Raw genomic sequence first — 26,702 nt, forward strand, 5'->3', positions numbered from 1 at the left:
AAAGTTCTTAACCTGAAGGACTATTTCTGGGTTAGCGGAGTCTGTAACCTGAAGCATATGTAACCCGAAGTAGCACTGTAGAAGGGGAGGAATTGGAGGCAGTGAGAGATTTTACTTTCATGGGCTCCATGATCACTGCAGATGGTGACAGCAGCCATGAAATTAAAAGACGCCTGCTTCTTGGGAGAAAAGAGATGACAAACCTGGACAGCATCTTAAAAAGGAGAGACATCACCTTGCCAACAAAGGTCCGTATAGTTAAAGCTATGGCTTTCCCAGTACAGTCATACCTCGGGTTCGAATGTGCTTCGGGTTGAGCGCGTTCGAGTTGCGCTCCGCGGTAACCTGGAAGTAACGGAGTGCATTACTTCCGGGTTTCGCCGCATGCTCTCAAAATGACGTCACGCGCATGTGCAGAAGCGGCGAAAAGCAACGCGTGTGCGCGCGCGCAGACATGCTGTTGCTAGTTACGTTTGCTTCTAGATGTGAACGGGGCTCCGGAACGGATCCCGTTCGTATCCAGAGGTAGCACTGTAGTGATGTATGGAAGTGAGAGCTGGACCATAAAGAAGGCTGGTCGCCGAAGAATGGATGCTTTTGAATTCTGGTCCTGGAGGAGACTCTTGAGAGTCCCATGGACTGCAAGAAGATCAAACCTCTCCATTCTGAAGGAAATCAGCCCTGAGTGCTCACTGGAAGGACAGACCCTGAAGCTGAGGCTCCAATACTTTGGCCACCTCATGAGAAGAGAAGACTCCCTGGAAAAGACCCTGATGTTGGGAAAGATGGAGGGCACAAGGAGAAGGGGACGACAGAGGACGAGATGGTGGGACAGTGTTCTCTTTTTTTTTTTAAAAGATATTTATTAGAGTTTTCAAAGTATTACAAAAAAGAAAAAGAAAAAATACAAAATACAAAATAAAAATAGTTAAAAACAATTCGATCTTTCCGTATCTTATCTTTCATTTGCCTGTTTTCCGGACCTCCTCACACCTCCCTTTTTTGTATTCCAGTTCAATTTATTGGTTCAGCAAATCCTTTCCCTCTTTGTTTTGTCCTGATCTTTAATCTTAATATATTGTAACTTTAGATTTTCACCTGTTAACAATCCATTTTTTCATATTCCTTTATGACATTACTGCTAAAAACCCCTTAACTTCAATCCAACATCATTCTAACATTCATTAATTTTGCAATATTTCTGTAAATAGTCTTTATATTTCTTCCAATCTTCATCCACCGACTCTTCTCCCTGGTCTCGGATTCTGCCAGCCATTTCCGCCAGTTCCATATAGTCCATCACCTTCATCTGCCATTCTTCCAGGGTGGGTAGATCTTGTGTCTTCCAATACTTTGCGATAAGTATTCTTGCTGCTGTTGTGCCGTAAAAAAGGAAGTTCTGTCCTTCATTGGGGACGAGATGGTGGGACAGTGTTCTCGAAGCTACCAGCATGAGTTTGACCAAACTGCGGGAGGCAGTGGAAGACAGGAGGGCCTGGCGTGCTCTGGTCCAGGGGGTCACGAAGAGGCAGACATGACTCTTTTAAGATGCTGTCCAGGTTTGCCATCGCCTTTCTCCCAAGGAGCAGGCGTCTTTTAATTTCGTGGCTGCTGTCACCATCTGCAGTGATCATGGAGCCCAAGAAAGTAAAATCTCTCACTGCCTCCATTTCTTCCCCTTCTATTTGCCAGGAGGTGATGGGACCAGTGGCCATGATCTTCGTTTTTTGGATGTTGAGCTTCAGACCATATTTTGCGCTCTCCTCTTTCACCCTCATTACAAGGTTCTTTAATTCCTCCTCACTTTCTGCCATCCAAGTTGTGTCATCTGCATATCTGAAGTTGTTGATAAAGTTGTGCCTGGCCTGCTCTGGTCCAGGGGGTCACGAAGATGCGGACACGACTAAACGACTAAACAACAACAACTAGTTTTGCTCCTTGGATGAGTCTCTCCTGACCTCTAATGGAGACAGTGGCATCCATTATTTTTTAGCAAAGTGCATTGCAATCAGGCCACCCGATTGCAAAGGGCGATCCTTGGTTCGAGGTGGGGAGCCTTTGCGTCGCAGGTGCAAAACTGCAGCATTCAGCACAGGGCATGAAAATATTTCCAAAAGCATCATTAACTAGCTGGGGCAGATAGACTATAAAGTGGAAGCCCTTGAGTTAATATCAAGCAGCACGAAGAAGCCTTCCATGTCGGTTTCCGTAGTGTAGCGGTTATCACGTTCGCCTCACACGCGAAAGGTCCCCGGTTCGATCCCGGGCGGAAACATTATTGCCTTTTTCTTGGGAAAAAAAACCCCTTCCAGTTTTTATTTTAATTTATCCTTATAACCCTGCCAGTTTAGCTGATTAAAATTAAATGCATTTATTTAATTTCTGGCTTTTTGTTAATATTTTGCTTTAGAATGATGAGTTCCCCAGCATAGCTGATTAAAATTAAATGGATTTATTTAATTTCTGGGTTTTTGTTATTATTTCGCTTTAGAATTATGAGTTCCCCAGCATAGCTGATTAAAATTAAATGCATTTATTGAATTTCTGGGATTATTATTTTTTTAAATGTTTCACTTTAGAATTATGAGTCCCCCAGCTTAGCTGATTAAAATTAAACGCATTTAATTTCTGAGATTTTTATTTTTATATTTATTTTTTAAGCAGGGCAGCCACCTCTTTCCAGAAGCTACCATGACGCAGCTCAGCTGGTCATTAGATGAACTTGTTCCTTTGGAATCTGCAACCTAAAGTGTCTTATTTCCTCCTCCCTCCCACTCCACCTTTCCTTTTGTGTCTTTTTTTGAGTTTGCACACCTGTTTTTTTAGCAATATTATTTGAAAACCTCAAATAAACTCAGGCTGATAGTTTGCATTTTTTTTTTCCTTTTACAAAACTGAATAAAACTAATTGTATGGCAATCTGGTTTTTATTTCCTTTATTTCTTTTTTTAAAAAAATATTCCCCCCTCCTTGAACATGTATAATCATATATACTGTATAAATATAATTTGCCCATAAATTAGGAGGGGGAATTAATGAATGAACACATGTAAAGGATGATAAATCATTACCAGGTAAGTAAGTGAGAAACTTTGTTTAAGTTATGAATTGTAGCCTTCGGTCTTACTTGTAAAGGAACTGTTTAAATAATTGCAAGTTACTGTTTAAATAATTGCAAGTTACATAAGAATGAAAAGAGGGCGAGGGAAAATATTGCGTTGGCCGGGAATCGAACCCGGGTCAACTGCTTGGAAGGCAGCTATGCTAACCACTATACCACCAACGCTGCAGATGCGCTGCTCTCCATTTTCTTAGCCTATGAAACACCGATCTTGGACTGTACCATCCGACAATTTAAATAGGTGAGAGAACGATTGTTTCAAAAATAATTCCTAACCGCGTATGTGAAACTGCCTGCCTTCCGAAAAGAATGTTAGGCCGCCTTCTTTCGCTGACCCCTACTCCCTCGATGGAATTGATCCTCCCCCCACTCCGTTTCAGAAAACGGTGTCCGTCCGAACGTGGAAAATCCAACCCCCCCACTATGCAAAAGTGGTCACTACCCGTTCCCATAGCAACGGCTCCCTCCCCTTTTTAATGCTAATGGTTCCTTCCAAACCGTTTTTAACAATTACGTAAGAGACCGTTTAATTTGTGCTCTTTATTTTAAATTTATGTCCATTTATACAATGTATATATGAACACTTTCATGTATATACCAAAATATATGTGCAGATTTAAATGATTTTTTATTTTGCAAACGTTTATTCCATTTTGTTATGTATTCTTATTATTTCCATAAAAACATTAGATATAATTAAAGAGATAGGCATGGGTTGTTGGATTTTCTTTTCCAAAAAAATTATAAGATTTTATTCATGTTTTCATCCCCCAAATCTCCCCCCGTGCTCCTATCGAATGGTTCCGCCCAGTTCGCCGTCATCCAAATCCTTTAATAAAATTTTTTTCCTCACGAACATTCCTCCCCACCCCTCCATAATTTCCCAGGATGGTCTCTCCCAACCGTCAGAGGCAACCTCCCGTTTCATGCTCTATGGTTCCTTCCGCGTTCGCAAGAGGCCCCGCCCTCCTTCCGCTTACTCTCGCGAGAATAACCGAGCCTTGGACGACGACGAGGGCAGCGGGGCAAGAAGTCAGTTCGAGACCCCGCCCCCTTTCCCGCACTCGCTATCTCGAGATCTCGTTCGGGTCCCGTCCCCCCCCCCGCTTAACTATCGCGAGAGTTGGGCGACGGCGAAAGAGCGGGCTTCCGCTTCCGGGCGAAAGGTCGCGGCGGGAGGCTCGCGGAGGCCGGCGGTGTCCCTCCCCCCCTCCCCCGGAGCTCCGGCGTCTCCAGGAAAGGAAATGGAGCGGGAGTGAAGCCTCCGCGGAACCCAACCCTCCCCTACCCCCCCTCACCCCGCAGCGGAGGAAGCCCGGCCTGGGGGAGGCCGAGGAGCCACGGAGTGAGTGAGCAGCCGGCTGGCGGGCGGGCGGGGCCTCTGAGGGGACGGAGGGGAGGGGCCGAAGGGAAGAGGCCCCGCCCCTTTCCTAGGAGGGGGTGCGGGGGGTCCAGACCACGCTCCGAATAGGCTTTCCTGTGGCCACGCCCTCAGCTCGGTGGCCACGCCCCCTGGAGAGAAGGTCCTGGAGACCCCACCCCTCTTAGGCCACGCCTCCCTTGCGCGAGGCCACGCCTTGGCACCTGAGAGTTAAAACAGGCAGGGGTTTTTGGCCACGCCCTCTCGGAAGGGGGCTGCTGGCCACGCCCTCTCCCACTTGGGGGGGGGGTTTCTCTTCGGACCACACCCCAAATAAGGTTCCCTTGTGCCAGGCTGAATGCCCATGCTGCTGGATGGAGGGAACGCCCTTGCTGTGGATCATCCATGGGAGGGGGTTTGGGTCTTGCCTCCTTGGAGGGGTAGGAAGAAAGGGGGCTGCTGGCCCCCATGCCTTCCCCATCAGAGCCCCTTTTGGAAGGGGGGCTTCTTGAGGCCTGCTCCCTCCCATCCCAGCTTCAGAACTTGGGGGACCCCCATCCCTATAGAATAAAGAGTTTGGGATTGTTTGCCTCCATGGGGTGGGGGGGTAGTTTTGTATGGTGAGTTTCAGTGGCCTGGGTTCTTAAAGGCATCTAAACGGCCTCGGTCCAGTATACCTGAAGAAGCGTCTCCACCTCCATCGTTCTGCCTGGACACTGAGGTCCAGCTCTGAGGGCCTTCTGGTGGTTCCCTCATTGCAAGAAGCAAAGCTACAGGGAACCAGGCAGAGGGCCTTCTTGGTGGTGGCATCCGCCCTGTGGAATGCCCTCCCACCAGATGTCAAAGAGACAAACAACTACAGTGGTACCTCGGGTTACATATGCTTCAGGTTACAGACTCCACTAACCCAGAAATAGTGCTTCAGGTTAAGAACTTTGCTTCAGGATGAGAACAGGAATCGTGCTGCGGCGGCAGCGGGAGACCCCATTAGCTAAAGTGGTGCTTCAGGTTAAGAACAGTTTCAGGTTAAGAACAGACCTCCGGAACGAATTAAGTACTTAACCTGAGGTACCACTGTACCTGACATTCAGAAGACATCTGATGGGAGCCCTGTTCAGCGAAGTTTTTAATGTGTGACATCTTAGTGTATTTTTGGTCTTTGTGGAAGCCGCCCAGAGTGGCTGGGGAAACCCAGCCAGATGGGCAGGGTACAAATAATAAATTATTATTATTATTATTATTATTATTATTATTATCATCATCATCATCTGGTTAGTCACTGTGAGGACAGAATGCTGGACTAGAAGGGACACTGGCCTCATCCAACAGGTTTTCCTTGTGTTACTATGACTTAACCTGACGTAGTGTAGGAAGCCTGTGCCTCCTTGGATTCTGTGGGCTATTCTGGCTGGATCAGAATACCACCAGATATTTAAGATCAAACAAGGTGGTATGATAATAAGAAAGCTTCCACATCTATCTGGTGCAGTTGCACCAAAATGAGTCTGCAGGTGATATTCTGCCTCCTCTGTCGGAGCCAGTTTGTCTCTGTACAGTGGTACCTCGCAAGACGAATGCCTCGCAAGACAAAAAACTCGCTAGACGAAAGGTTTTTTGTTTTCTGAGCTGCTTCGCAAGACGATTTTCCCTATGGGCTTGCTTCGCAAGACGGAAACGTCTTGCAAGTTTGTTTCCTTTTTCTTAACACCGTTAATACGGTTGCGACTTGACTTCGAGGAGCAACTCATAGAACGCGGTGTGGTAGCCTTTTTTGAGGTTTTTAAAGACTTTGGTGATTTTTGAAGCTTTTCCAAAACTTTCCCGACACCGTGCTTCGCAAGGCAAAAAAAATCGCAAGACGACAAAACTCGCGGAAGAATTAATTTCGTCTTGCGAGGAACCACTGTATATCGGCTGCTGGGAATCACAAGTTGGGAGAGCTGTTGTTGTGCTAAAGTCCTGCATGCTGGGCTCCCGTGAGGGCATCTGGTCAGCCACAGTGAGAGTAGGAGAGTAGACTAGATGGGCCCTGCCTTGGCCGGATTCAGCAGCCAGGCTCTTGTTACCAGTGTTAGAAACTGGTATGTGAGCTTATGGCCAAATAGCACCTTAAACCTAGGTTACGGTTGCCACAGCAGAATGGCTAAACTCCATTTCCCCCCAATGGAGGGAGGAATTATTTGTATTATTAATTTCATTTATAGACAGTCATACCTCGGATTACAGCCGCTTCAGGTTGCGTTTTTTTGGGTTATGGACCCCCGAAACCCGGAAGTACCAGAACGGGTTACTTCTGGGTTTCGTCGGTCACACATGTGCAGAAGCGCTAAATCGCACTTTGCGCATGCGCAGAAGCACCAAATTGCAACCCGCATGTGCGCAAACGCGGGTTGTGAACGCTGCGGGTTGCGAACGTGCACCCCGCATGGATCACATTCGAAACCTGCAGCCTCCACTGTACTGTTTTGTATTTTAATGTGTTGCAAACCACTTTTGAGATTTTTTTCCTTTAAAACACCAAATAAAACAAATTCAAGCATCAAGCAAAATATTTCTGATCCTTCCCTAAGTGACATTTGGCTTTTCCCATATTTATTTACCTGCTTAATTTATAGTGCTGCCCCCTAGAAGGAGGACTCCAGGAAGCTAGTGTGGTGTAGCAGGTTAGAGTGTTGGACTAGGACCTGGGAGATCAGGGTTCAAATCCCCACTCAGTCAGGAATCTCACTGACTGATCTTGGAGTCAGTCACAGCCTCTTAACCTACCTCACAGGGGTGTTGTGCGGATTAACTGAGATGGGTGTGAACCATGGACTCCTTGGAGAAAAAGGTGGGAGATAAATGCAATAAATAAGCTTTTCTGCTGATCTGCTTAAGGAAGCTGGAGGAGCCAACCAGATGGAGATGTCAGTCGCCAGCCTGGGCATCCAGAGATCTCCACATGGTTGCGATCCGACCTTCCCCGGTTGCAAAACACACCTGGCACCTGGGGAACTTCCAACATGCCTTGTTACATTCTTCTGAGCTTGGCCCAGTTGCTGCTTCTCAGCCTAACTTATCTCACAGGGTTATTTTGAGGATAAAGTTGGGGAGAACAACCATGTAGGATGGAGTCAGGGGTTTGGAGGAAGGGTGGAATAAAAATGTAAGCATCACTTTCTCCAAGATTTTTCTGGCCTCTTGTTTGTGGTTCTCTGGAACTGCAGGAGCTGAAAAGCTCCACCTTTCATGGTAAAACTCTGTTCCCCGCTCTTACCTGTTTCTGGGAAATGTGTTAAGGGGGACTTTAGAGTTCTTTTCCTGAGACATGGATCCTCCGTAAGCAGCAGTAATGAAACAAGGGAGATGGGGCTTTGTCTTTGCCACTAGGATAACTAAGAATACAAGTATTGCTATAATATTATTGTATTGTATTAGGATCATTGGCGATGACTGATTGAGCAAGGGCTCATAAAAAATCATAGTCTATATGTTAATATGTCTTTTATATGTTGTAGGTGCTTTGTTTTGTAATAAGAATATAATGTTTTAAGAAACATACCAATTTAGAAGGGGTCCCAGGAGTAAAGGCTTGTAAGCTTTGATTTCGTCCAAATAATTCTAAGACTCCTCTTGGAAACTGGGATTAAACTCTGGTTTCTCTTTGGGGGTGGAATGTGGATATTAGACACTTTCATTCACGGCTGTGGACTTGAGAACGAGGCTTTCCACAGAATTCTATCTTGAATGTCAGCCCCATTCCTGACATTGCTGCAACCTTCATTCTTCCTCCCTTTTTCAAGTTTCCCCATATCCTTAGTAAAGGTTGAATGTTAAAAGGGGAGAATTTGGGGAAATGAATGTACCTCACTTTGAAGGCAGAAGGTCCAAGTATGACACACACCCCCCCAGTTTATCCAGGTAGGTCTAGGACAGGCTTCCTCAACCTCGGCCCTCCAGATGTTTTTTGGCCTACAACTCCCATGATCCCTAGCTAGCAGCACCAGTGGTCAGGGATGCTGGGAATTGTAGTCTCAAAACATCTGGAGGGCCGAGGCTGAGGAAGCCTGGTCTAGGAAGAGCTCTGTCTGAAGCTGCAGTCAGAGATCTAAATTGATTGATGGGCTGACTCAGTATAAGTCAGCTTTCACCCGATGTTCCTGGCGATGTCTCTGGCGCCGTGCCATTGTACAACTCATTGCACAAGCGATACAGAAGAGGCCACACAACTGGTGGTACCCTTTATTCTTCTTCTGTGCTGAGGATCCTAAGGGGGTCTTTAGATTCCCTCCGTAAAAGTGAAAGTGGGGCATCCAAAGTAAGGGACGCGGGTGGTGCTGTGGGTTAAACCACAGAGCCTAGGACTTGCTGATCAGAAGGTTGGCAGTTCGAATCCCCGCGACGGGGTGAGCTCCCGTTGCTCGGTCCCTGCTCCTGCCCACCTAGCAGTTCGAAAGCATGTCAAAGTGCAAGTAGATAAATAGGTATCGCTCCAGCGGGAAGGTAAACGGTGTTTCCGTGCGCTGCTCTGGTTCGCCAGAAGCGGCTTAGTCATGCTGGCCACATGACCCGGAAGCTGTACACCGGCTCCCTCGGCCAATAAAGTGAGATGAGCGCCACAACCCCAGAGTCGGCCACGACTGGGCCTAATGGTCAGGGGTCCCTTTAGCTTTACATCCAAAGCACATGACTTCCCCCAAAGAATCCTGGGAAATGTAGTTCCCACTTCCCAGAGCTATAATTCCCACAACTTTTAACAGCCTACTGTTCCCAGGATTCTCGGGGGAAAGTCACGAGCTCTAAAAGCAAAGAGTTTCAAAGACTGCAACATTGCAGCTGGGGGGTTTTGTGGTTTGGCAAAAGGTCTCTCTATGCTTCACCCCCAAAACATGTGTGTATCTCTGCCAGTTTACTTCAGAGTGATCACATGCCCTCTGTTTCTTTCTGCCCTCTAGTTTCTTACTTCGTCCAAGGCTCGCTTAGCAGTTGATGCAGAAAGTCAAGAGGGCTCGGCTGGAAAACGAAAGTGCAGGAAGTTGGAGAAGGTAACTTTCTGAAGTTGACTCGAGTAGCTTTTGGAGGAGCAGGAAGCGTTGGGGACTCAGGAGGTTAAAAACAAGGGGTTTGTTTTCTGAATGGCAACTCCTATCAGATTCCTACCATCCCTTTCTGTTAGCTGTGCTGGCTGAACTTGCTGAGAGTTGCAGTCTCAGGATCATATTGAGTGCGACAGGTTTCCACTTCCCTGTTGTGGCACATTTAGAGCCAGAAAATAAAATACAGTTTGCCCAGACAGCAGCCCCAGTGGTCGGCATCGCCTGCCCCTTAGTTTCCAAAGGCCTGTCTGAACAGGACGGTCCTAACCTGCCTTCCTAGTGGAGGGAACCAGTCTAACTTCTTCTGTAAGGGAATTCCACAGTATGGGAGCAGATACAGAAAAAACTTCCCTGTCACTACCAACCACGCCTCTGGTGTTGGTGATACTGAGACAAGGTGCTCACCTGAGGATTTTCACACCTGGGTAGGTTTGTACAGGGAGGTAGGAAAATTATATGGCTTGGGTGACCTGAAGTATCTTATCAGTGCTAATTGCTGTTATTAAACAACTGCGAGTCAAAAATTCTTGCTAAATACCAGAGATCACCTCGCATTCCACCAGCAGATCCAGATCTGTGTTCTTCCCACCCCTATATTTTGGCTGGTGGTCTCAAACATTGGTGTATTGTTGTATGATACAGGTGGGAAACTCGCCGCAGCCTCACTTTATGCGGCCCATTGAGCCCTACTCCTTTCGTAACTACAATTCCCAGAGTGGTTTAAAAGTCAATCCCTCTTCACAGGAAAACTCTGGGAATTGTAGCTGTGGTGGGGGATATAGGGTCTCCTAGCAACTTTCAGCACCCTTAACAGACTACAGTTCCCAGGATTCTTTGTGGGGAGCTATGTACAATGCGGATGTGGCCAGAGAGAAATAGTCTAGTTTCCCCCTCCCTCTATTAAAATTACCCTAGTGTACCACTTGGAGTGTGGTTCCTTACACTCTGCTGCCATACAGACAAGTCTGATTCTGAAATCTATACAGGCTATTCCACATTTACAGTGTGGTGTAGAGAGCCAGTGTGGTGTAGTGGTTAGGAGCGGTAGATTTGTAATCCGGGGAACCGGGTTCGCGTCTCCGCTCCTCCACCTGCAGCTGCTGGGTGACCTTGGGCCAGTCACACTTCTTTAAAGTCTCTCAGCCCCACTCACCTCACAGAGTGTTTGTTGTGGGGGAGGAAGGGAAAGGAGATTGTTAGCCGCTTTGAGACTCCTTAGGGTAGTGATAATGCGGGATATCAAATCCAAACTCCTCTTCTTCTTCTTCATGGGGGGCTACTTTCCACAGCACAGCATCTCTAAAAATCTCATATACCTCATTTACTCGAATCTAATGCTCACTTTTTTGGCCAAATTACATTGCGAAAACTAAGGTGCGCATTAGATTCAATGGCACATTTGCATTTGCCAGAAAGTACTTTTTTGGTTTCAAGGTTCTGAAAATTAAGGTGTACGTCAGGTACGGTGGCGCATTAGACTTGAGTAAATATGGTATTGGGAACAACATTGCAAAAAGCTTTCAACTCCCAACTCTCCGCAGACCTCCGAAGTTCAGTGCAAGGACTCCTGGGATTGCACTTGCAAAGGCTTGTGGGATTGCTGGGCACTGTTTTGCAGTTTTCACGCTCTTTTAGGGCTTTCCCATGCCGCTTCTGGGTTTGTGGCAATGCACACATGTGCAGCTGTGTGTGCCTTGAGCGCCTGTAAATGGGGAGTTGCCTATAACGTATTTTGTGTACGTAAATAATTGATCACACAATAAATAATAGCATCACACAAGGGACGCGGGTGGCACTGTGGGTTAAACCACAGAGCCTAGGACTTGTTGATCAGAAGGTTGGCGGTTCGAATCCCGGAGACGGGGTGAGCTCCCGTTTCTCGGTCCCAGCTCCTGCCAACCTAGCAGTTCGAAAGCACGTCAAAATGCAAGTAGATAAATAGGTACCGCTCCAGCGGGAAGGTAAACGGCGTTTCTGTGCACTGCTCTGGTTTGCCAGAAGCGGCTTAGTCATGCTGGCCACATGACCCGGAAGCTGTATGCCGGCTCCCTCGGCCAGTAAAGCGAGATGAGCGCCGCAACCCCAGAGTCGGTCATGACTGGACCTAATGGTCAGGGTTCCCTTTACCTTAGGATCACACAGGAGCTGGGGTTGGGGGTTGGGCAGGTCTCTAGCCTTATCAGTGCTCACACGGGGCAGTCCAAATGATGTGTTTTATAGCTGCCCCACAGTGTTACGAAAGATGCTGGGACCATCGTGTGTTTTCAGGAAAAGTTTCCCTTCCTTTCCTACAGGAGGAGCTGTTGCTCAGTAGCAGAGCATCTGCTTTGCATGCAGAAGGTCCCGGGTGCAAACCCCGCCGTCTCCAGGTAGGATTGGGGAACGATGCTAGTTTTTTAACCCCTGTAGGGATGCTGCCGCCCTCAGTGCGGGAACAACGGGGGATAGCTAGACTGAGGCCTTGACTCTGGCCACATTCGCACCCACACATTTAGAGTGCTGCGGTAGCAGGTTGTGGCTTCTCCCCCCCCCCCCCCCAAATTCTGGGAGCTGTAGTTTATTAAGGACACTGAGAGTTCTTAGTAGCCTCCGGTTCCTCTTCACAGGGAGCTCTGGGAATTGTAGCTCCGTGAGGGGGATAGGAAGGGGTTGCTAAAACTACATTTCCCATATACAGTGGTACCTCGGGTTACATACGCTTCAGGTTACACACGCTTCAGGTTACACACTCCGCTAACCCAGAAATAGTGCTTCAGGTTAAGAACTTTGCTTCAGGATAAGAACAGAAATCGGGCTCTGGCAGCACGGCGGCAGCGGGAGGCCCCATTAGCTAAAGTGGTGCTTCAGGTTAAGAACAGTTTCAGGTTAAGAACGGACCTCCGGAACGAATTAAGTACTTAACCCGAGGTACCACTGTATTTTTTGGTGTGGGAGGGAGCCCTGACTGTTTAAAGTGGAATCATAGTCCTTTAACTGTGGTGTGAATGTGGCCTCTGTATGACGCAGCCGTCTATGATCCTGTCTAAACAAGAACTATGAGGACTGGAATACGGCTCTCTCTTTGTTTTGGAGAGAGGAAAGCATGATAACGAAGTGAGAAAAGTGCAAGAAGTCCGTCTCCAGGCAAGGCTGTTTGGGTCCCCTGTTCTGAAACCCCGGAGAGCGGCTGAGCTGGATGAGTTCCTGTGAACTAGGCCACATCCACACCATCCACATTTAAAGCAGATGGGCTCCCCCCCACCCAAATCCTGCGAACTGTAGTTTGTTCAGGGTGCTGGGACTGGCAGCTGTGGGAGGGGGAAACTACAGTTCCCAAGATTATTTGGGGTGGGGGAAGCCATCTGCTTTAAATGTATGGTGTGGATGTGGCCCCAGTCTTCGGTCCTGTGTTGTTTTGGGCAGCAGGTGGAGTATTTCATATTTAACCTTCCCCTTGCAAAAGGCCTCTCTTCACCCAGCAAAGCAGAATATCTTTGAGAAGGCTAAGCTTGAGCCCTTCCGTCTGATGTGCTAGGTTTTTTTAATGCAGGGAGCTATTTTGAAGACGCGTGGGGAGCATTTGTTTTACGGACCATGCTTATAACCATGCTCGCAAGCAGCTAAAAACCAAAATTACGGTTCTCAGATCGGTTTGCAGCAATCAGTAATAAGAGTTGCCTGCCCTCATGCTTATGGTCCAAAAGGCAATGCACAAAAAGAAAAGGGGTTGTGGAGAGGAGGAAAGACAAACCAGCACAGGCAGTACTTTTTGGAGTTGCATAATTATTATTTTTCTGATAGGAAGGAGGGAGTCATATAAATAATTAAATTTTCTGTTTTACAGTTTAAAGTATTCATTTCTACATCCTTAAGATATCGATGACTTCCCTTCTCTTTCCATGGTTCATTTTATATATCATTAATCCCTGTGGGTGGCGCTGTGGTCTAAACCACTGAGCCTTGGGCTTGCTGATTGGAAGGTCGGTGGTTCGAAGCTCCCGTTGCTCGGTCCCTGCTCCTGCCAACCTAGCAGTTTGAAAGCACGTCAAAGTGCAAGTAGATGAATAGGTACTGCTATGGCAGGAAGGTAAACGGCGTTTCTGCGAGCAGCTCTGGTTCGCCAGAAGCGGCTTAGTCATGCTGGCCACATGACCCGGAAGAACTGTCTGTGGCCAAACAGCGGCTCCCTCGGCCAGTAAAGCAAGATGAGCGCTGCAACCCCAGAGTCATTTGCGACTGGACTTAACTGTCAGGGGTCCTTTACCTTTACCTTTGATCCCTGCATATTTTACAAAAACTATACCATTCAGTATTCCATTATTGTTGTTTAGTCGTTTAGTCGTGTCCGACTCTTTGTGACCCCATGGACCAGAGCACGCCAGGCACTCCTGTCTTCCACTGCCTCCCACAGTTTGGTCAAAATTCCATTATTACAACCATCTTAATTTATACTTTATATAATTTGGAAGACACCTGAAGGCATCCCTGTTTAGGGAAGCTTTTAATGTTTAATAGACTATTGTATTTTAATATTCTTTTGGAAGCTGCCCAGAGTGGCTGGGAAAACCCATCCAGATGGGCGGGGTATAAATAATAAATTATATTATTATTATTATTATTATTATTATTATTATTATTATTATTATTCTGTTGATTCTTTTTCAGCCTTACACAGTTATTTCCCAAATAATGAATGAACGTTTTCCAATCTTCTCTAAACGCATGTTCTTCTTGTTCTATATGTTAAATCTTAAAGTTGTGCGTATTCTGTCAATTTAAGTTGCAATTCTTCTTTATTTTGGACCTCGCTCGTTTTCCATTGGGGAGCTAACAAAACCCGGGCCGCAGTAGTAGCATACATAAATAAGCCTTTTTGACACCTGGGGATTTCAGTCTAAATTATCCGCAACAGAAAGGACTCTGGTTTGGCGGGGGGGGGGGAGTACTTTTAAACATTTTTCCAGTTCATTATGGATCATTTCCCAATTCTCTTTTACCCGTTTACAAGTCCACCACATATGAAAGAATGTTCCCATAGCCTCATTGCACCTCCAGCGCTTATCTGAGTATGTTGTTCTTTAGCTGTGTGTTCTCGGACTGGACTGATAACAGTTCAGGAGAATCTTGACTATCAGATAAACCAGGCTTCCTCAACCTCGCCCCTCCAGATGTTTTTGGCCTACAACTCCCATGATCCCTAGCTAGCAGGACCAGTGGTCAGGGATGCTGGGAATTGTAGTCCCAAAACATCTGGAGGGCCGAGGTTGAGGAAGCATGAGATAAACTGTATGAATGAACCCTGACTCTGGATGGAATCGATGCGCCCTCCTCCCTGTTCTTTCTCTCTTTCTCTATCCGTTTCCCCAATCCACCAATTTTCTCTCTCCCCCGCCCCAGCTGCCTAACCAATTCAGGAGGAAGGCTGAAGATGACAGCGGTGGACGCTCTGTCCGACAGCTCAGACGCCGTGGAGATGGAGGACACGTCCGCTTCCCACTTCCAGGTGGAGAAGCATTCGTGGGAGGGGCTGCGTGACATCATCCACAGCAGCCGGAAGTACACGGGGATGATCGTGAACAAGGCGCCCCATGACTTCCAGTTCGTGCGGAAGACTGAAGAGTCAAGCCCTCACTCCCATCGGCTGTATTACCTGGGTAAGATTGGATTGGGCTGGGAACCAAAGAGTCGGAGGCACCTTGTGGCTCAGTGGAATTGCGTATAATTGAAAACCATTGAAAAAACCTGCAATCACCCTGTTCTGCCCCAACCCCCGTTCCACTCTTTTAGTGACATTTCAGTTACGCCTTTATGATGTTTCCAGGTTACGTCTGGGTTCAGTGTGATGTGTGTATACGCATGCACATGTTGAACGTGTGTAAACGGAGGGCTGCCTGTATTTATTTACAGTGGTGCCTTGCAAGACAAAATTAATTCGTTCCGTGAGTTTTGTCGTCTTGTGATTTTTTTCGTCTTGCGAAGCACGGTGTCGGGAAAGTTTTGGAAAAGCTTCAAAAATCACCCAAGTCTTTAAAAACCTCAAAAAAGGCTACCACACCGCGTTCTATGAGTTGCTCCTCGAAGTCAAGTCGCAACTGTATTAACGGTGTTAAGAAAAAGGAAACAAACTTGCAAGACGTTTCCGTCTTGCGAAGCAAGCCCATAGGGAAAATCGTCTTGCGAAGCAGCTCAAAAAACAAAAAACCCTTTCGTCTAGCGAGTTTTTTGTCTTGTGAGGCATTCGTCTTGCAAGGTACCACTGTACTTTATATTTATTTTAAAATGAGCATCGTTCCTTTTTGAGGGGCTTCTTCCATGGAGCAGCTTACAATCTTAAAAGCAAAACCAAACCCAACTCCACCTGACGAATGTGGGAGTTCTAGGAGTTCTGTGGGTTTTCTCTCGCTTTCTCCCTCCTTCTCCTTAACTCTCTTGCTAGAGGGTAGATCTAAGGCATGGGTAGGCAAACTAAGACCCGGGGGCTGGATCTGGCCCAATCGCCTTCTAAATCCGGTCCGCGGACAGTCCGGGAATCGGCGTGTTTTTACATGAGTAGAATGTGTGCTTTTATTTAAAATGCATCTCTGGGTTATTTGTGGGGCATAGGAATTCGTTCATTTCCCCCAAAAAAATATAGTCCCCCCCCCCCAAGGTCTGAGGGACAGTGGACCAGCCCCCTGCTATAAAAGTTTGCTGACCGCTGATCTAATGGTTTGGAAATAGGCAATTTTCATTTATGTGTGGAAGCCTTGGAACCAGACCCCCCGCCTAAGGTGTGATCGTACTGTGCAGGACAGCTAAATAATAAACCAGCATTTTGAAAGAAATTCAGAAATACTCTTGCAAGAGCAAGAATTTTAATTGCTAAGGTATGGAAAGGAGATTCTACTCCCTCGAAATTAGATTGGCAAAGTAAAATGTTAGAATACACAGAACTAGCAATATTTAACAGCAAGATTCCGAGACCATACAGATCAAATATTTAATAGAGAGTGGAATATTTACAGAGAATATTTAAAAGAGCATTGTAACAACATAAATTCTTTGGCAAGTCTGGATTGATTTCTGTATGAAATTGAGATCGCTACAAAATTAACATAACAGAATAACTTAGGAGAGATAAAGTTGTGTAGCTGTAATGAAACTTAGGAAGCACAATGGGTGCGGGGATCGGAAGTCATGTTAGAATTAGTGATGGATGAACTCAATCTTTTCTTTTTTGTGTGTACGGAGTGTTAATTTTGGATTGCCATGTGCTGATTGTTGCGTAGTGTCTTGTGTTTTTTTTAATAAAAAGTAATAAAGCATTAAAAGAAAGAAAGAAAGAAATAAGAACGTAAAAGCATAAGGCAGTTTGAAAAACAGTATTAAAACCAAAAAGCCAACAAGATACACTCACGTCCTGCTATCCAAATTCTCATTATATGAAAATTCACTTATCCAAACACAATGAGTTAGTACCCAAACCTTGCTATGCACACTGCAGATTCAGATATCCAAACCTGTGTGTTGTACTGTAAACAAATAAGTGGCCTTCCTTGTCTTTTGCTGGTTTGCGGCAGTCATTTTGCCAGAAACCATAGTGGGAGAGAGGAACAGGGAGAGATCGCATTTTCCCTTCATTGTTTGCCTTTTGCAAGGATTCAGAGGATTTCCCTGGGTTTCAAGTCTTTGTGCCTTAGAAAATTCCCCATGGGAATCAATGCAAATTGTTGGCTTGTTATGCGAACGTTCACCTAACAATTGATTTCCTGAGAATGTATTGTGTTCGGACAGCGGGAGCTGTGCGTAGACTAATTTGAGGAGGTGGAGAGTGGAGTTTTCAACAAATGTTGAATGGCAATTTTCTACGAGGAGAGAATTCTAGAGAACTTGTGGCACTATACTGTAAAAGCACGCGCTTGAATCGGTTCCCATTTCAACAGGAATGCCATACGGAAGCAGGGAGAACTCCCTCCTCTACTCTGAGATTCCCAAAAAGGTACGGAAGGAAGCCTTGCTCCTGTTGTCGTGGAAGCAGATGCTGGACCATTTCCAGGTGAGGCGCGGTAGAGGGTGGGCTGTGGCTTCACTGCGCTCTGCGGACTCGGGAACTGTTCTGGAAAAAAACCCAGAACAAAAATAATAATTCTGATTCCACATCTAGAATAAATCGGAGGCAGGGAATCTTTTTCCGTGATGGAGCCTGACCCAGTCTCCCACAGCAGAAGCAGGCAGGAAGCTGAGTGTCCTGTCCAGGATTCTCGCTCCACCCGCTCTATTGGGGCAGCTCCATCAGGCCTCAGCTCCTGTTCCATCAGGCTGCCTAAGTGAGAGAGATGGGAAGCAGAAGACTCGCTCCATCCGCTTTGTTGAAAGACCAGCTCCCACCAGGCACCTCCTGTCCCTAAGACTATGCAAGCTGGTCATAAGAACAGCTGTTTTAAAAACCAGTGCCTGAGTTTGATTCCCTCCCCCAACCGTCCCTTTTCTCTTATTTAATAATAATAATAATAATAGTAATTTTTTATTATTACGCCACCCATCTGGCTGAATCTCCCCATCCACTCTGGGCGGCTTCCAATCAAGTGTTAAAAACAATACAGCATTAAATATTAAAAACTTCCCTAAGCAGGGCTGCCTTCAGATGTCTTTTAAAGATAAGATAGCTGCTTATTTCCTTCACATCTGAAGGGAGGGCGTTCCACAGGGCGGGTGCCACTACCGAGAAGTCCCTCTGTCTGGTTCCCTGTAACCTCACTTCTCGCAATGAGGGAACCGCCAGAAGGCCCTCGGCGCTGGACCTCAGTGTCCGGGCTGGACGATGGGGGTGGAGACGCTCCTTCAGGTATACAGGACCGAGGCCGTTTAGGGCTTTAAAGGTCAGCACCAACACTATGAATTGTGCTCGGAAACGTACTGGGAGCCAATGCAGATCTCTCAGGACCGGTGTTATGTGGTCTCACTCCCAGTCACCAGTCTAGCTGCCGCATTCGGGATTAATTGCAGTTTCTGGGTCACCTTCAAAGGTAGCCCCACGTAGAGTGTGTTGCAGTATATACCGCCCTATACCTGGGGTCTCAGGGCGGTTCACAGAATAAAATCAAGATATAAAAACACAAAACACATAATAAAATTGAAAACAGCAACCCAATAGCTCCCCCCCATCACATTTTAAAAGGGCATAGGGTGTAAATCAGATAAACCAAAAGCCTGATTAAAAAGGAACGCTTTTGCCTGGCATGTAAAGATTGTATAATGAAGGCGCCAGGCGAACTTCCCTAGGGAGAGCATTCCACAGAAGGGGAGCCACTGCAGAGAAGGCCCCGTTCTCGTGTTGCCACCCTTCGCACCTCTTGAGGAGGCACACGAAGGAGGACCTCAGAAGATGATCTCAGGGTCCGGGTAGGTTCATATGGAAAGAGGCGGTCCTTGAGGTATTGCGGTCCTCAGCTGGTTTACGGCTTTGTAGGTCAAAACCAGCACTTCCTTATGCGTTGTGCATTTTTCGATTCTAAGCCTGCAGGCAGGGACTGTCTTGTTCCAACTGATTATACGGAAGCCGCTCTGAGAGGCTGGGTTTTTTTGGGGGGTACACACCTCCCTAAGTAAACAAATAAGATTTGCACAGTAGGTTGGTGGCAGAGCTTTCTCGTGTTTTCTCCGCGTGTACCTTCATGATCTTTTTTGGGGGCCCCCCCTCCCCTGTTTTCCACCAGGCCACCCCCCACCACGGGATGTATTCCAGGGAGGAAGAGCTGCTGAGGGAGCGCAAGCGGCTAGGGGTCTTTGGGATCACTTCCTACGACTTCCACAGCGAGAGCGGCCTCTTCCTGTTCCAGGCCAGCAACAGCCTTTTCCACTGCCGGGACGGAGGCAAGAACGGCTTTATGGTGAGCGTGCGTTAAAGGCAGCAGCCATCACACACTGCTCTGATCCACAGCGCTTGGTAATTGTTGGTAAACTGCCCTTGGGTAAGGAGGTTCTCTTTGCTCTCCTGTTCTTATCCACAGCACTTAGTAATGGTCCTATACAGTCGTGCCTCCGCTTACGTATCCGTCTTTTGGTCTCTCCTTTCTGAACCTGTCCATTTTGTCTACCTTGGACCTCTGAACGTTCAGCTTCATGGGTTGTGCACGAATTCTAGTACAGTGGTGCCTCGCAAGACGAAAATAATCCGTTCCGCCATTCTCTTCGTCTAGCGGTTTTTTCGTCTTGCGAAGCAAGCCCATTAGTGGCTAAGCCGATTAGCGCTATTAGCGGCTTAGCGGCTATTAAAGGCTTAGCGGCTTAGCTGCTAAAAGGTTATTAGCGGCTTAGCAGCTTAGAAAAAGGGGGGGGGAAAGCGGGGGGGAAATGGCAAGACTCGCAAGACATTTTCGTCTTGCGAAGCAAGCCCATAGGGAAAATCGTCTTGCGAAGCAACTCAAAAACGGAAAACCCTTTCGTCTAGCGGGTTTTCCGTCTTGCGAGGCATTCGTCTTGCGGGGCACCACTGTACTTTCAAAAAAGGGAGGAAAACTTCTCTCTGCTCCGTGGATAGTTCACAGGAGTGTGTGCTGCTTGTCCGCAGGTGTCTCCAATGAAGCCGCTGGAAATCAAGACACAGTGTTCAGGCCCCAGAATGGATCCCAAGATCTGCTCCGCCAATCCGTCTTTCTTCTCGTTCATCAACAACAACGACCTTTGGGTTGCCAGCATCGAGACGGGGGAGGAGCGGAGGCTGACGTATTGCCAGAAAGGTGAGCGCAGTCTATAACACTCCCGTCTTGTGTTGAGGGGGAAATAAATATCCCTGCCTGGTATTTTTTCTGCCTGGTGCTAGATCAGCCCCTAAATTACCGTATTTTTCGCTCTATAAGATGCACTTTTCCCCGCCTAAAAAGTAAGGGGAAATGCGTGTGCGTCTTATTTAGCGAATGCAGGCTGCGCAGCTTTCGCTGAAGCCAATCCTTCTTGCTCTCCTGGCTTCAGCGAAAGCAATGCGAAGCCTCCGGAGCACAGCGGGAGCTCCTGCTGCGCTCAGGAGGCTTCGGGAGGCTATCCCTGAAGCCAGGAGAGCAAGAGGGATCAATCCCTCTTGCTCTCCTGGCTTCGCTTCGCTGGAGAGCCGCTGCGCAGCTTTCCCTCTCTGCTCAGCACCCCTTCAGCGTAGCAGCAGGAGAAACGGAGCCCCTTCCGTTTCTCCTCCCGCTTTGCAGGAGAGGCGCTGAGGAAAGAGAGAGAGAACATTTTTTTCCCTGTTCTCCTCCTCTAAAACTAGGTGCGTCTTATGGTCGGGTGCATCTTATGGAGCGAAAAATACTGTAATAAATTAACTTAGCTGGTAAGTAGGCAATTGTTGTTGGCATCTGTCTTCGGAGGCAATGCAGGAGATGAAGTCAAACTGTTGGAAGGCTGCAGTCCCTGCTTTGGCTGTAGACACCAATGCAGGAGAGACATGTTTTGTTGCAGTTGGGACAGATGAAGGTGTCCTTTTCGGCTGCTGCCGAAGCACCATGGTGTTTCCTCTCTCTGTGCTCCTCCCAGCAACCATTCCTCCTCTGATCACTGCTGCGGATGCCACGGCCTCACTTTCTGTCTCCAGGCACTGTGGTCATTTGGGTTGATGCTGCCAATCCTTCATGTCTTGTTTGCAAATACCAGCGTGGTTAATGGTATTGTCCATAGATTTACTAAATGGGAGGTGTACAATGACCTCGGGGCCCAAGCCTAGTCTTCCTGTCCCTTGTATTCAAATAATCCAATATGATAGCTGAAGAGAGAGGGAATTCTTCTGTAACTAATTCCCATGTACAGTGGTTCCTCGGGTTAAGGACTTAATTCGTTCTGGAGGTCCGTTCTTAACCTGAAACTGTACTTAACCTGAAGCTAATGGGGCCTCCTACTGCTGCCGCGCCACCGGAGCACGATTTCTGTTCCCATCCTGAAGCAAAGTTCTTAACCCGAGGTACTATTTCTCGGTTAGCGGAGTCTGTAACCTGAAGTGTCTGTAACCTGAAGCGTATGCAACCCGAGGTACCACTGTATCCTGTAAATCAGAATTACAATCCTTAGAGCTTTTTGGAGGGTTATAAACATTTGTTCAGTTTTGTTCAGAACCCTGCAGGCTAGTCAGGTGAATAATTTGAAGACAAGGCGAGTTGACTTTTAAGTTCGTGGCCACCCCAAAAGCAGAGTCACCTCTGATTCTTCCCTTCTTACGATAATTCCTCGGGGGCAGTGAGATGATGCTGTTGGGGGGGCACAACCATTTTCTGGATGGCATGCTAGGGACTCCCTGTATGTCCATTGGACTAAGCCCTTACTCCTCTGCCAGGGCTGGGCAGGTGACATGAAATGAGGAATGTAAAAAGCCCTTCAGCTCCCTGCGACCCCAAAAGCAGAGGATGACTTGCTCTGGATATAATAATAATAATAATAATAATTTATTATTTATACCCCGCCCATCTGGCTGAGTTTCCCCAGCCACTCTGGGCGGCTCCCAATCAGTGTTAAAAACAGTACAGCATTACATATTAAAAACTTCCCTGAACAGGGCTGCCTTAAGATGTCTTCTGAATATCAGGTAATTATTTATCTCTTTGACATCTAATGGGAGGGCGTTCCACAGGGCGGGCGCCACTACCGAGAAGGCCCTCTGTCTGGTTCCCTGTAGCCTCACTTCTCGCAATGAGGGAACCGCCAGAAGGCCCTCGGCGCTGGATCTCAGTGTCCGGGCTGAATGATGGGGGTGGAGACGCTCCTTCAGGAGAGAAGGGAACCCAGTCATCTTGACTCACACACCTCTTCGCACGTGGGCCTTGTCTGCAGAAGGACAAGGAAGAGAGGACCTGGCTCGGTCATTTATTTACCGTATTTTTTGCTCTATATGACTCACTTTTTCCCTCCTAAAATGTAAGGGGAAATGTGTGTGCGTCTTATGGAGCGAATGCAGGCTGCGCAGCTATCCCAGAAGCCAGAACAGCAAGAGGGATCGCTGCTTGCACTGCGCAGCGATCCCTCTTGCTGTTCTGGCTTCTGAGATTCAGAATATTTTTTTCTTGTTTTCCTCCTCCGAAAACTAGGCGCGTCTTGTGGTCTGGTGCGTCTTATAGAGCGAAAAATACGGTATATCATAAAATGGCCTTGACTACGAGCAAGGCAGCTTCCCTTTTTCTTAGGGGCATCGCTGCCCATTGGAGAAAACCACTCAGGGCTGGGTGATCATAGCCAACTGTGCTAGGTTCAATTCCCTGGCCCAAACTCTGCCTCCTTTCTCCCCACTGCAGGTTTATCCAGCGTGCTAGATGACCCCAAATCTGCAGGCGTAGCCACGTTCGTCATTCAGGAGGAGTTTGACCGGTTTACGGGGTACTGGTGGTGTCCCACATCTTGCCAAGAAGGTGAGTGCTCTGGGCACCTAGGCCACGCAACGATCCTACCAGCTCTTAGATCAGCCTTCTCCCATCTTTTGTTCCCAAGTGTTGTTGGACTACAACTCAGATCAGTCCTTGACAGCATGGACAGCTATCAGGGAGGATGAGTTGCCTTTTCTCTCAAAGCCCCAAACACAGCAACCTTTTCTTATAGGGGAGCCACTCCATCCCCATTACGCAGGTGGTGCTGTGGTCTAAACCACTGAGCCTCTTGGGCTTGCCAGTCGGAAGGTCAGCGGTTCGAATCCCCACGACGGAGTGAGCCCCCGTTGCTCTGTCCCAGCTCCTGCTAATCTAACAGTTTGAAAGCACACCAGTGCAAGTAGATAAATAGGCACCACTGTGGCGGGAAGGTAAGCAGCGTTTCCATGCACTCAGGTTTCCATCACGGTGTCCCGTTGCACCAGAAGCGGTTTAGTCCTGCTGGCCACATGACCCGGAAAGCTGTCTGCGGACAAACGCCGGCTCCCTCGGCCTGAAAGCGAGATGAGCGCCGCAACCCCATAGTCACCTTTGACTGGACTTAACCATCCAGGGGTCCTTTACTTTATTATTATTATTATTATTATTATTATTATTATTATTATTATTATTATTATTAAAATTCATATACCACCCTTCATCTAAAATCTCAGGACTGTTCACAATATAAAAATACAGGATAAAAGCACAAAATAAATAGTTAAAAGAAAAACAAAGCAAAATAATACACCCTCCCAACAAATTTAAAAGATATTAATCTAGGGATGCGGGTGGCGCTGTGGGTAAAAGCCTCAGCGCCTAGGACTTACCGATCGCATGGTCGGCGGTTCGAATCCCCGCGGCGGGGTGCGCTCCCGTTGCTCGGTCCCAGCTCCTGCCCACCTAGCAGTTCGAAAGCACCCTTAAGTGCAAGTAGATAAATAGGTACCGCTTTCTAGCGGGAAGGTAAACGGCGTTTCCGTGTGCTGCGCTGGTGCTGGCTCGCCAGAGCAGCTTTGTCACGCTGGCCACGTGACCCGGAAGTGTCTCCGGACAGCGCTGGCCCCCGGCCTCTTAAGCGAGATGGGCGCGCAACCCCAGAGTCGGACATGACTGGCCCGTATGGGCAGGGGTACCTTTACCTTTACCTTAAAATATTAATCGGCCAAAGGCCTGGTGGAAGAGGAACATTTTCGCTTAAAGATGTACAATGAAGGCACCAGACAAACCTTTGGGAGAGCATTCCACGAACAGGGAGCCACCACAGAAAAGGCTGGTTCTTGTGTTGCCGCTCTCTGGACTTCTCGTGGAGGAGGCACACAGAGAAGGGCCTGGCTATTTGACGGCTTCTTCTGTTTGTGTTCAGTCCAGCCTTTTGTTCAGAGCAATGAGGGCTGCAGCCTCAACTTCATTTTTAAAGGGAGGATTTTGGGCACAGAGTCTGCATTGGTTTATATGGGGAAGGGCAGTCCTTGAGTTATTGCCCATTTTCCTGAACCTTTTCCAGCTCTACAATATCCCTTTGGAGGCGAGCGAGTTCCATAGGCTAATTCTGTGCTGCGTGAGTAAGTACTTTTACCTGTCATCAGTTTCTACATTGAGCTTTCACGTGGCATAGAAGCCGCTTCCAGGAATATAGCAGAACAGAGCACAAGTTTAGCACTTATTTTTGTGATATTTTGCAAATGAAAATTCCCCCCACCCCCGGAAGCAAACAACATGGAAACGACCGCTAAGCTTGCACCACGTTCTTCTACATTTCTGGAAGTGGCTTTTGTGTCGTGCGAAAGCTCAAAACACAGTGCAGAAATTAGCAGTTAGGGGAAAACCTTGGGAAAATGGGATAAACTGCTCTGCGAATGCAGCCTTGGACCACAAGCTTCTAGACATGTGAGCAGGAGTGTTTTCCTTGGAGAAAAACAGCAGCAGTTTCCTGCCACGCATTGCTGCATGCAGAAGAAGTCTGTGTTGCACAGTCCTCTTCTGGTTGAATGGGCCACGCTCCGAGGTCAGCGTGTGCAGGAAGAGACTGCTGGGAGGAGCTGCCTCAGAATTCACCTCCCCATCTCGCCTCCTCAACCTAGGTCCCGAGGGCTGGAACACGTTACGAATCCTCTATGAGGAGGTGGACGAGTCGGAGGTGGAGATCATCCATGTTCCTTCTCCCGCCCTGGAAGAAAGGAAGACGGACTCGTACCGCTACCCCAGGACAGGTCAGTGGGGGAGTTATGGGGTGAGGATGAAGGGGGCTTGGAAAACCCCACCTGGCGGACGACACCGCCTTCTGCCTCTGAACCTTTGAACCAGAGGTGGAGGCACCTCCACTTTCTTGTATTTCTCTGTAGATTCTGATTTTCTTCTGGGAAAGCCAGATCATTTACCATATTTTTTGCTCCATAGGGCGCTCCGGACCATAGGGCGCACCTAGTTTTTAGAGGGGGAAATCAAGAAAAAAAATAATCTTATTTCCCCCCCAGCCCCAAAGAGCAGCGTACAGGCTGCGCGCAACCTCTCCCTGCCGGGACCTCTCCATCCCGCTCGCTGTCTTGGTTTGTGCCATAGCCGCGCGCAACCCCTCCGGCAGGGAGAGGCTGTGCGGGGCTAAAGACGCCATAGCCGTGTGCAGCCTCTCCCTGCCGGAGGGGCTGCGCGCGGCTATCCTTGAAGCCTTCCGAGTGCAGCGCAAGTTCCCGCTGCGCTCCTCAGGATTCGGGTTCCTTTTGCTGAAGCCGGGAGAGCAAGACCCTCCTGGCTTCAGCGAAAGGAACCTGAAGCCTCCAGAACCAATGCCTCTCGCTCTCCAAGCTTCAGCAAAAGCAACGCGAAGCCTCCGGAGCGCGGAGGGAGCGCTCCCTCTGCGCTTTGGAGGCTTCGCGTTGCTTTCGCTGAAGCCAAGGAGCTTGCATTCGCTCCATAGGACGCACACACATTTCCCCTTAATTTTTGGAGGGGGAAAAGTGCGTCCTATAGAGCAAAAAATACGGTAAATTTTTGCCGCCCAGTGGCCGTTGCAGTTGTTACTCACAAGAAAAAAAAATGCAAGGCAGTCCAATAGCAGGTTTTAGTGTTGTAATCTTAGGGTGAAGGGTAATAACAGTAGAGATGGCAATCGTCCTGTGCTATTGACCAGCCAAGAACTGGGCTCGCCCTCTTCAACCTGTTGGAAAACGCCCTGGGGTGCTCCTGCAGCCCCTGCTATCCGAGCATCCTCCGGTATGCGCATCTCTGGAAAAGGCATTTCCCTTCTTCTCCAGTGCGCTCAGCGACATATACCAGATGGTATATGCACACTACACTTCTGGCATTACACAGCAAGAAGCGTGAGGCATCGTAGAGCTAATCTACATACTGTATTTTTCGCTCTATAAGACGCACCAGACCACAAGACGCACCTAGTTTTTGGAGGAGGAAAACAAGGGGGGAAAGCCAGAACAGCAAGAGGGATCGCTGCACAGTGAAAGCATCAATCCCTCTTGCTGTTCTGGCTTCTGGGATAGCTGCGCAGCCTGCATTCGCTCCACATTTCCCCTTACTTTTTAGGAGGGAAAAGGTGAGTCTTATAGAGAAAAAAATACGCTATTTATTTATGCACTGTGTACAGACAAAGCATTATGGCGTCTCTCTCCCCAGCTCCGAGAGAGAACAGGACAAAGTAAAAGCAAAAGTACAGTCCAACAGTACAGACAGTGGAAGAGAGATAAGCTTCTCTTCCGTTCCCACGGTCTTCCCAGACAGGCATGTGATTGACACCAGTCTCATCTGCAGCATCGGATGCGTGAAATACTAACACAACCTACATGAAGGGAAATGAG

The 26,702-nt window shown here is 47.8% G+C and overlaps 1 protein-coding gene and 2 non-coding genes across 6 annotated transcripts in view; 2 read left to right on the forward strand and 1 right to left on the reverse strand.

The window, feature by feature from the left end:
* The first annotated feature begins 2,202 nt into the window (after positions 1 to 2,202).
* TRNAV-CAC (transfer RNA valine (anticodon CAC)) lies at positions 2,203 to 2,275 on the forward strand. The gene has a single exon. It is a non-coding gene; the product is annotated as a tRNA-Val (tRNA).
* A 939-nt stretch (positions 2,276 to 3,214) lies between these two features.
* On the reverse strand, positions 3,215 to 3,286 carry TRNAG-UCC (transfer RNA glycine (anticodon UCC)). The gene has a single exon. It is a non-coding gene; the product is annotated as a tRNA-Gly (tRNA).
* Positions 3,287 to 4,285: 999 nt separating this feature from the next.
* Positions 4,286 to 26,702, forward strand: part of DPP9 (dipeptidyl peptidase 9) — a 45,787-nt gene continuing 23,370 nt past the window's right edge. For 2 of the 4 annotated variants that reach the window (XM_028713945.2, XM_077922004.1), the window contains exons 1-9: positions 4,286 to 4,466; positions 9,416 to 9,505; positions 11,851 to 11,925; positions 14,933 to 15,189; positions 17,458 to 17,570; positions 19,231 to 19,404; positions 20,085 to 20,253; positions 22,783 to 22,896; positions 24,975 to 25,103. In XM_028713945.2, coding sequence (XP_028569778.2) covers positions 9,450 to 9,505; positions 11,851 to 11,925; positions 14,933 to 15,189; positions 17,458 to 17,570; positions 19,231 to 19,404; positions 20,085 to 20,253; positions 22,783 to 22,896; positions 24,975 to 25,103 — 1,087 coding nt within the window. In that variant the 5' untranslated portion in view covers positions 4,286 to 4,466; positions 9,416 to 9,449. The remainder of the gene's footprint in view (positions 4,467 to 9,415; positions 9,506 to 11,850; positions 11,926 to 14,932; positions 15,190 to 17,457; positions 17,571 to 19,230; positions 19,405 to 20,084; positions 20,254 to 22,782; positions 22,897 to 24,974; positions 25,104 to 26,702) is intronic. The other 2 variants (XM_077922003.1, XM_077922005.1) reach the window with 2 other exon arrangements.

The sequence above is a fragment of the Podarcis muralis genome, chromosome 18, assembly GCF_964188315.1.
Source record: "Podarcis muralis chromosome 18, rPodMur119.hap1.1, whole genome shotgun sequence".
NCBI lineage: Eukaryota > Metazoa > Chordata > Lepidosauria > Squamata > Lacertidae > Podarcis > Podarcis muralis.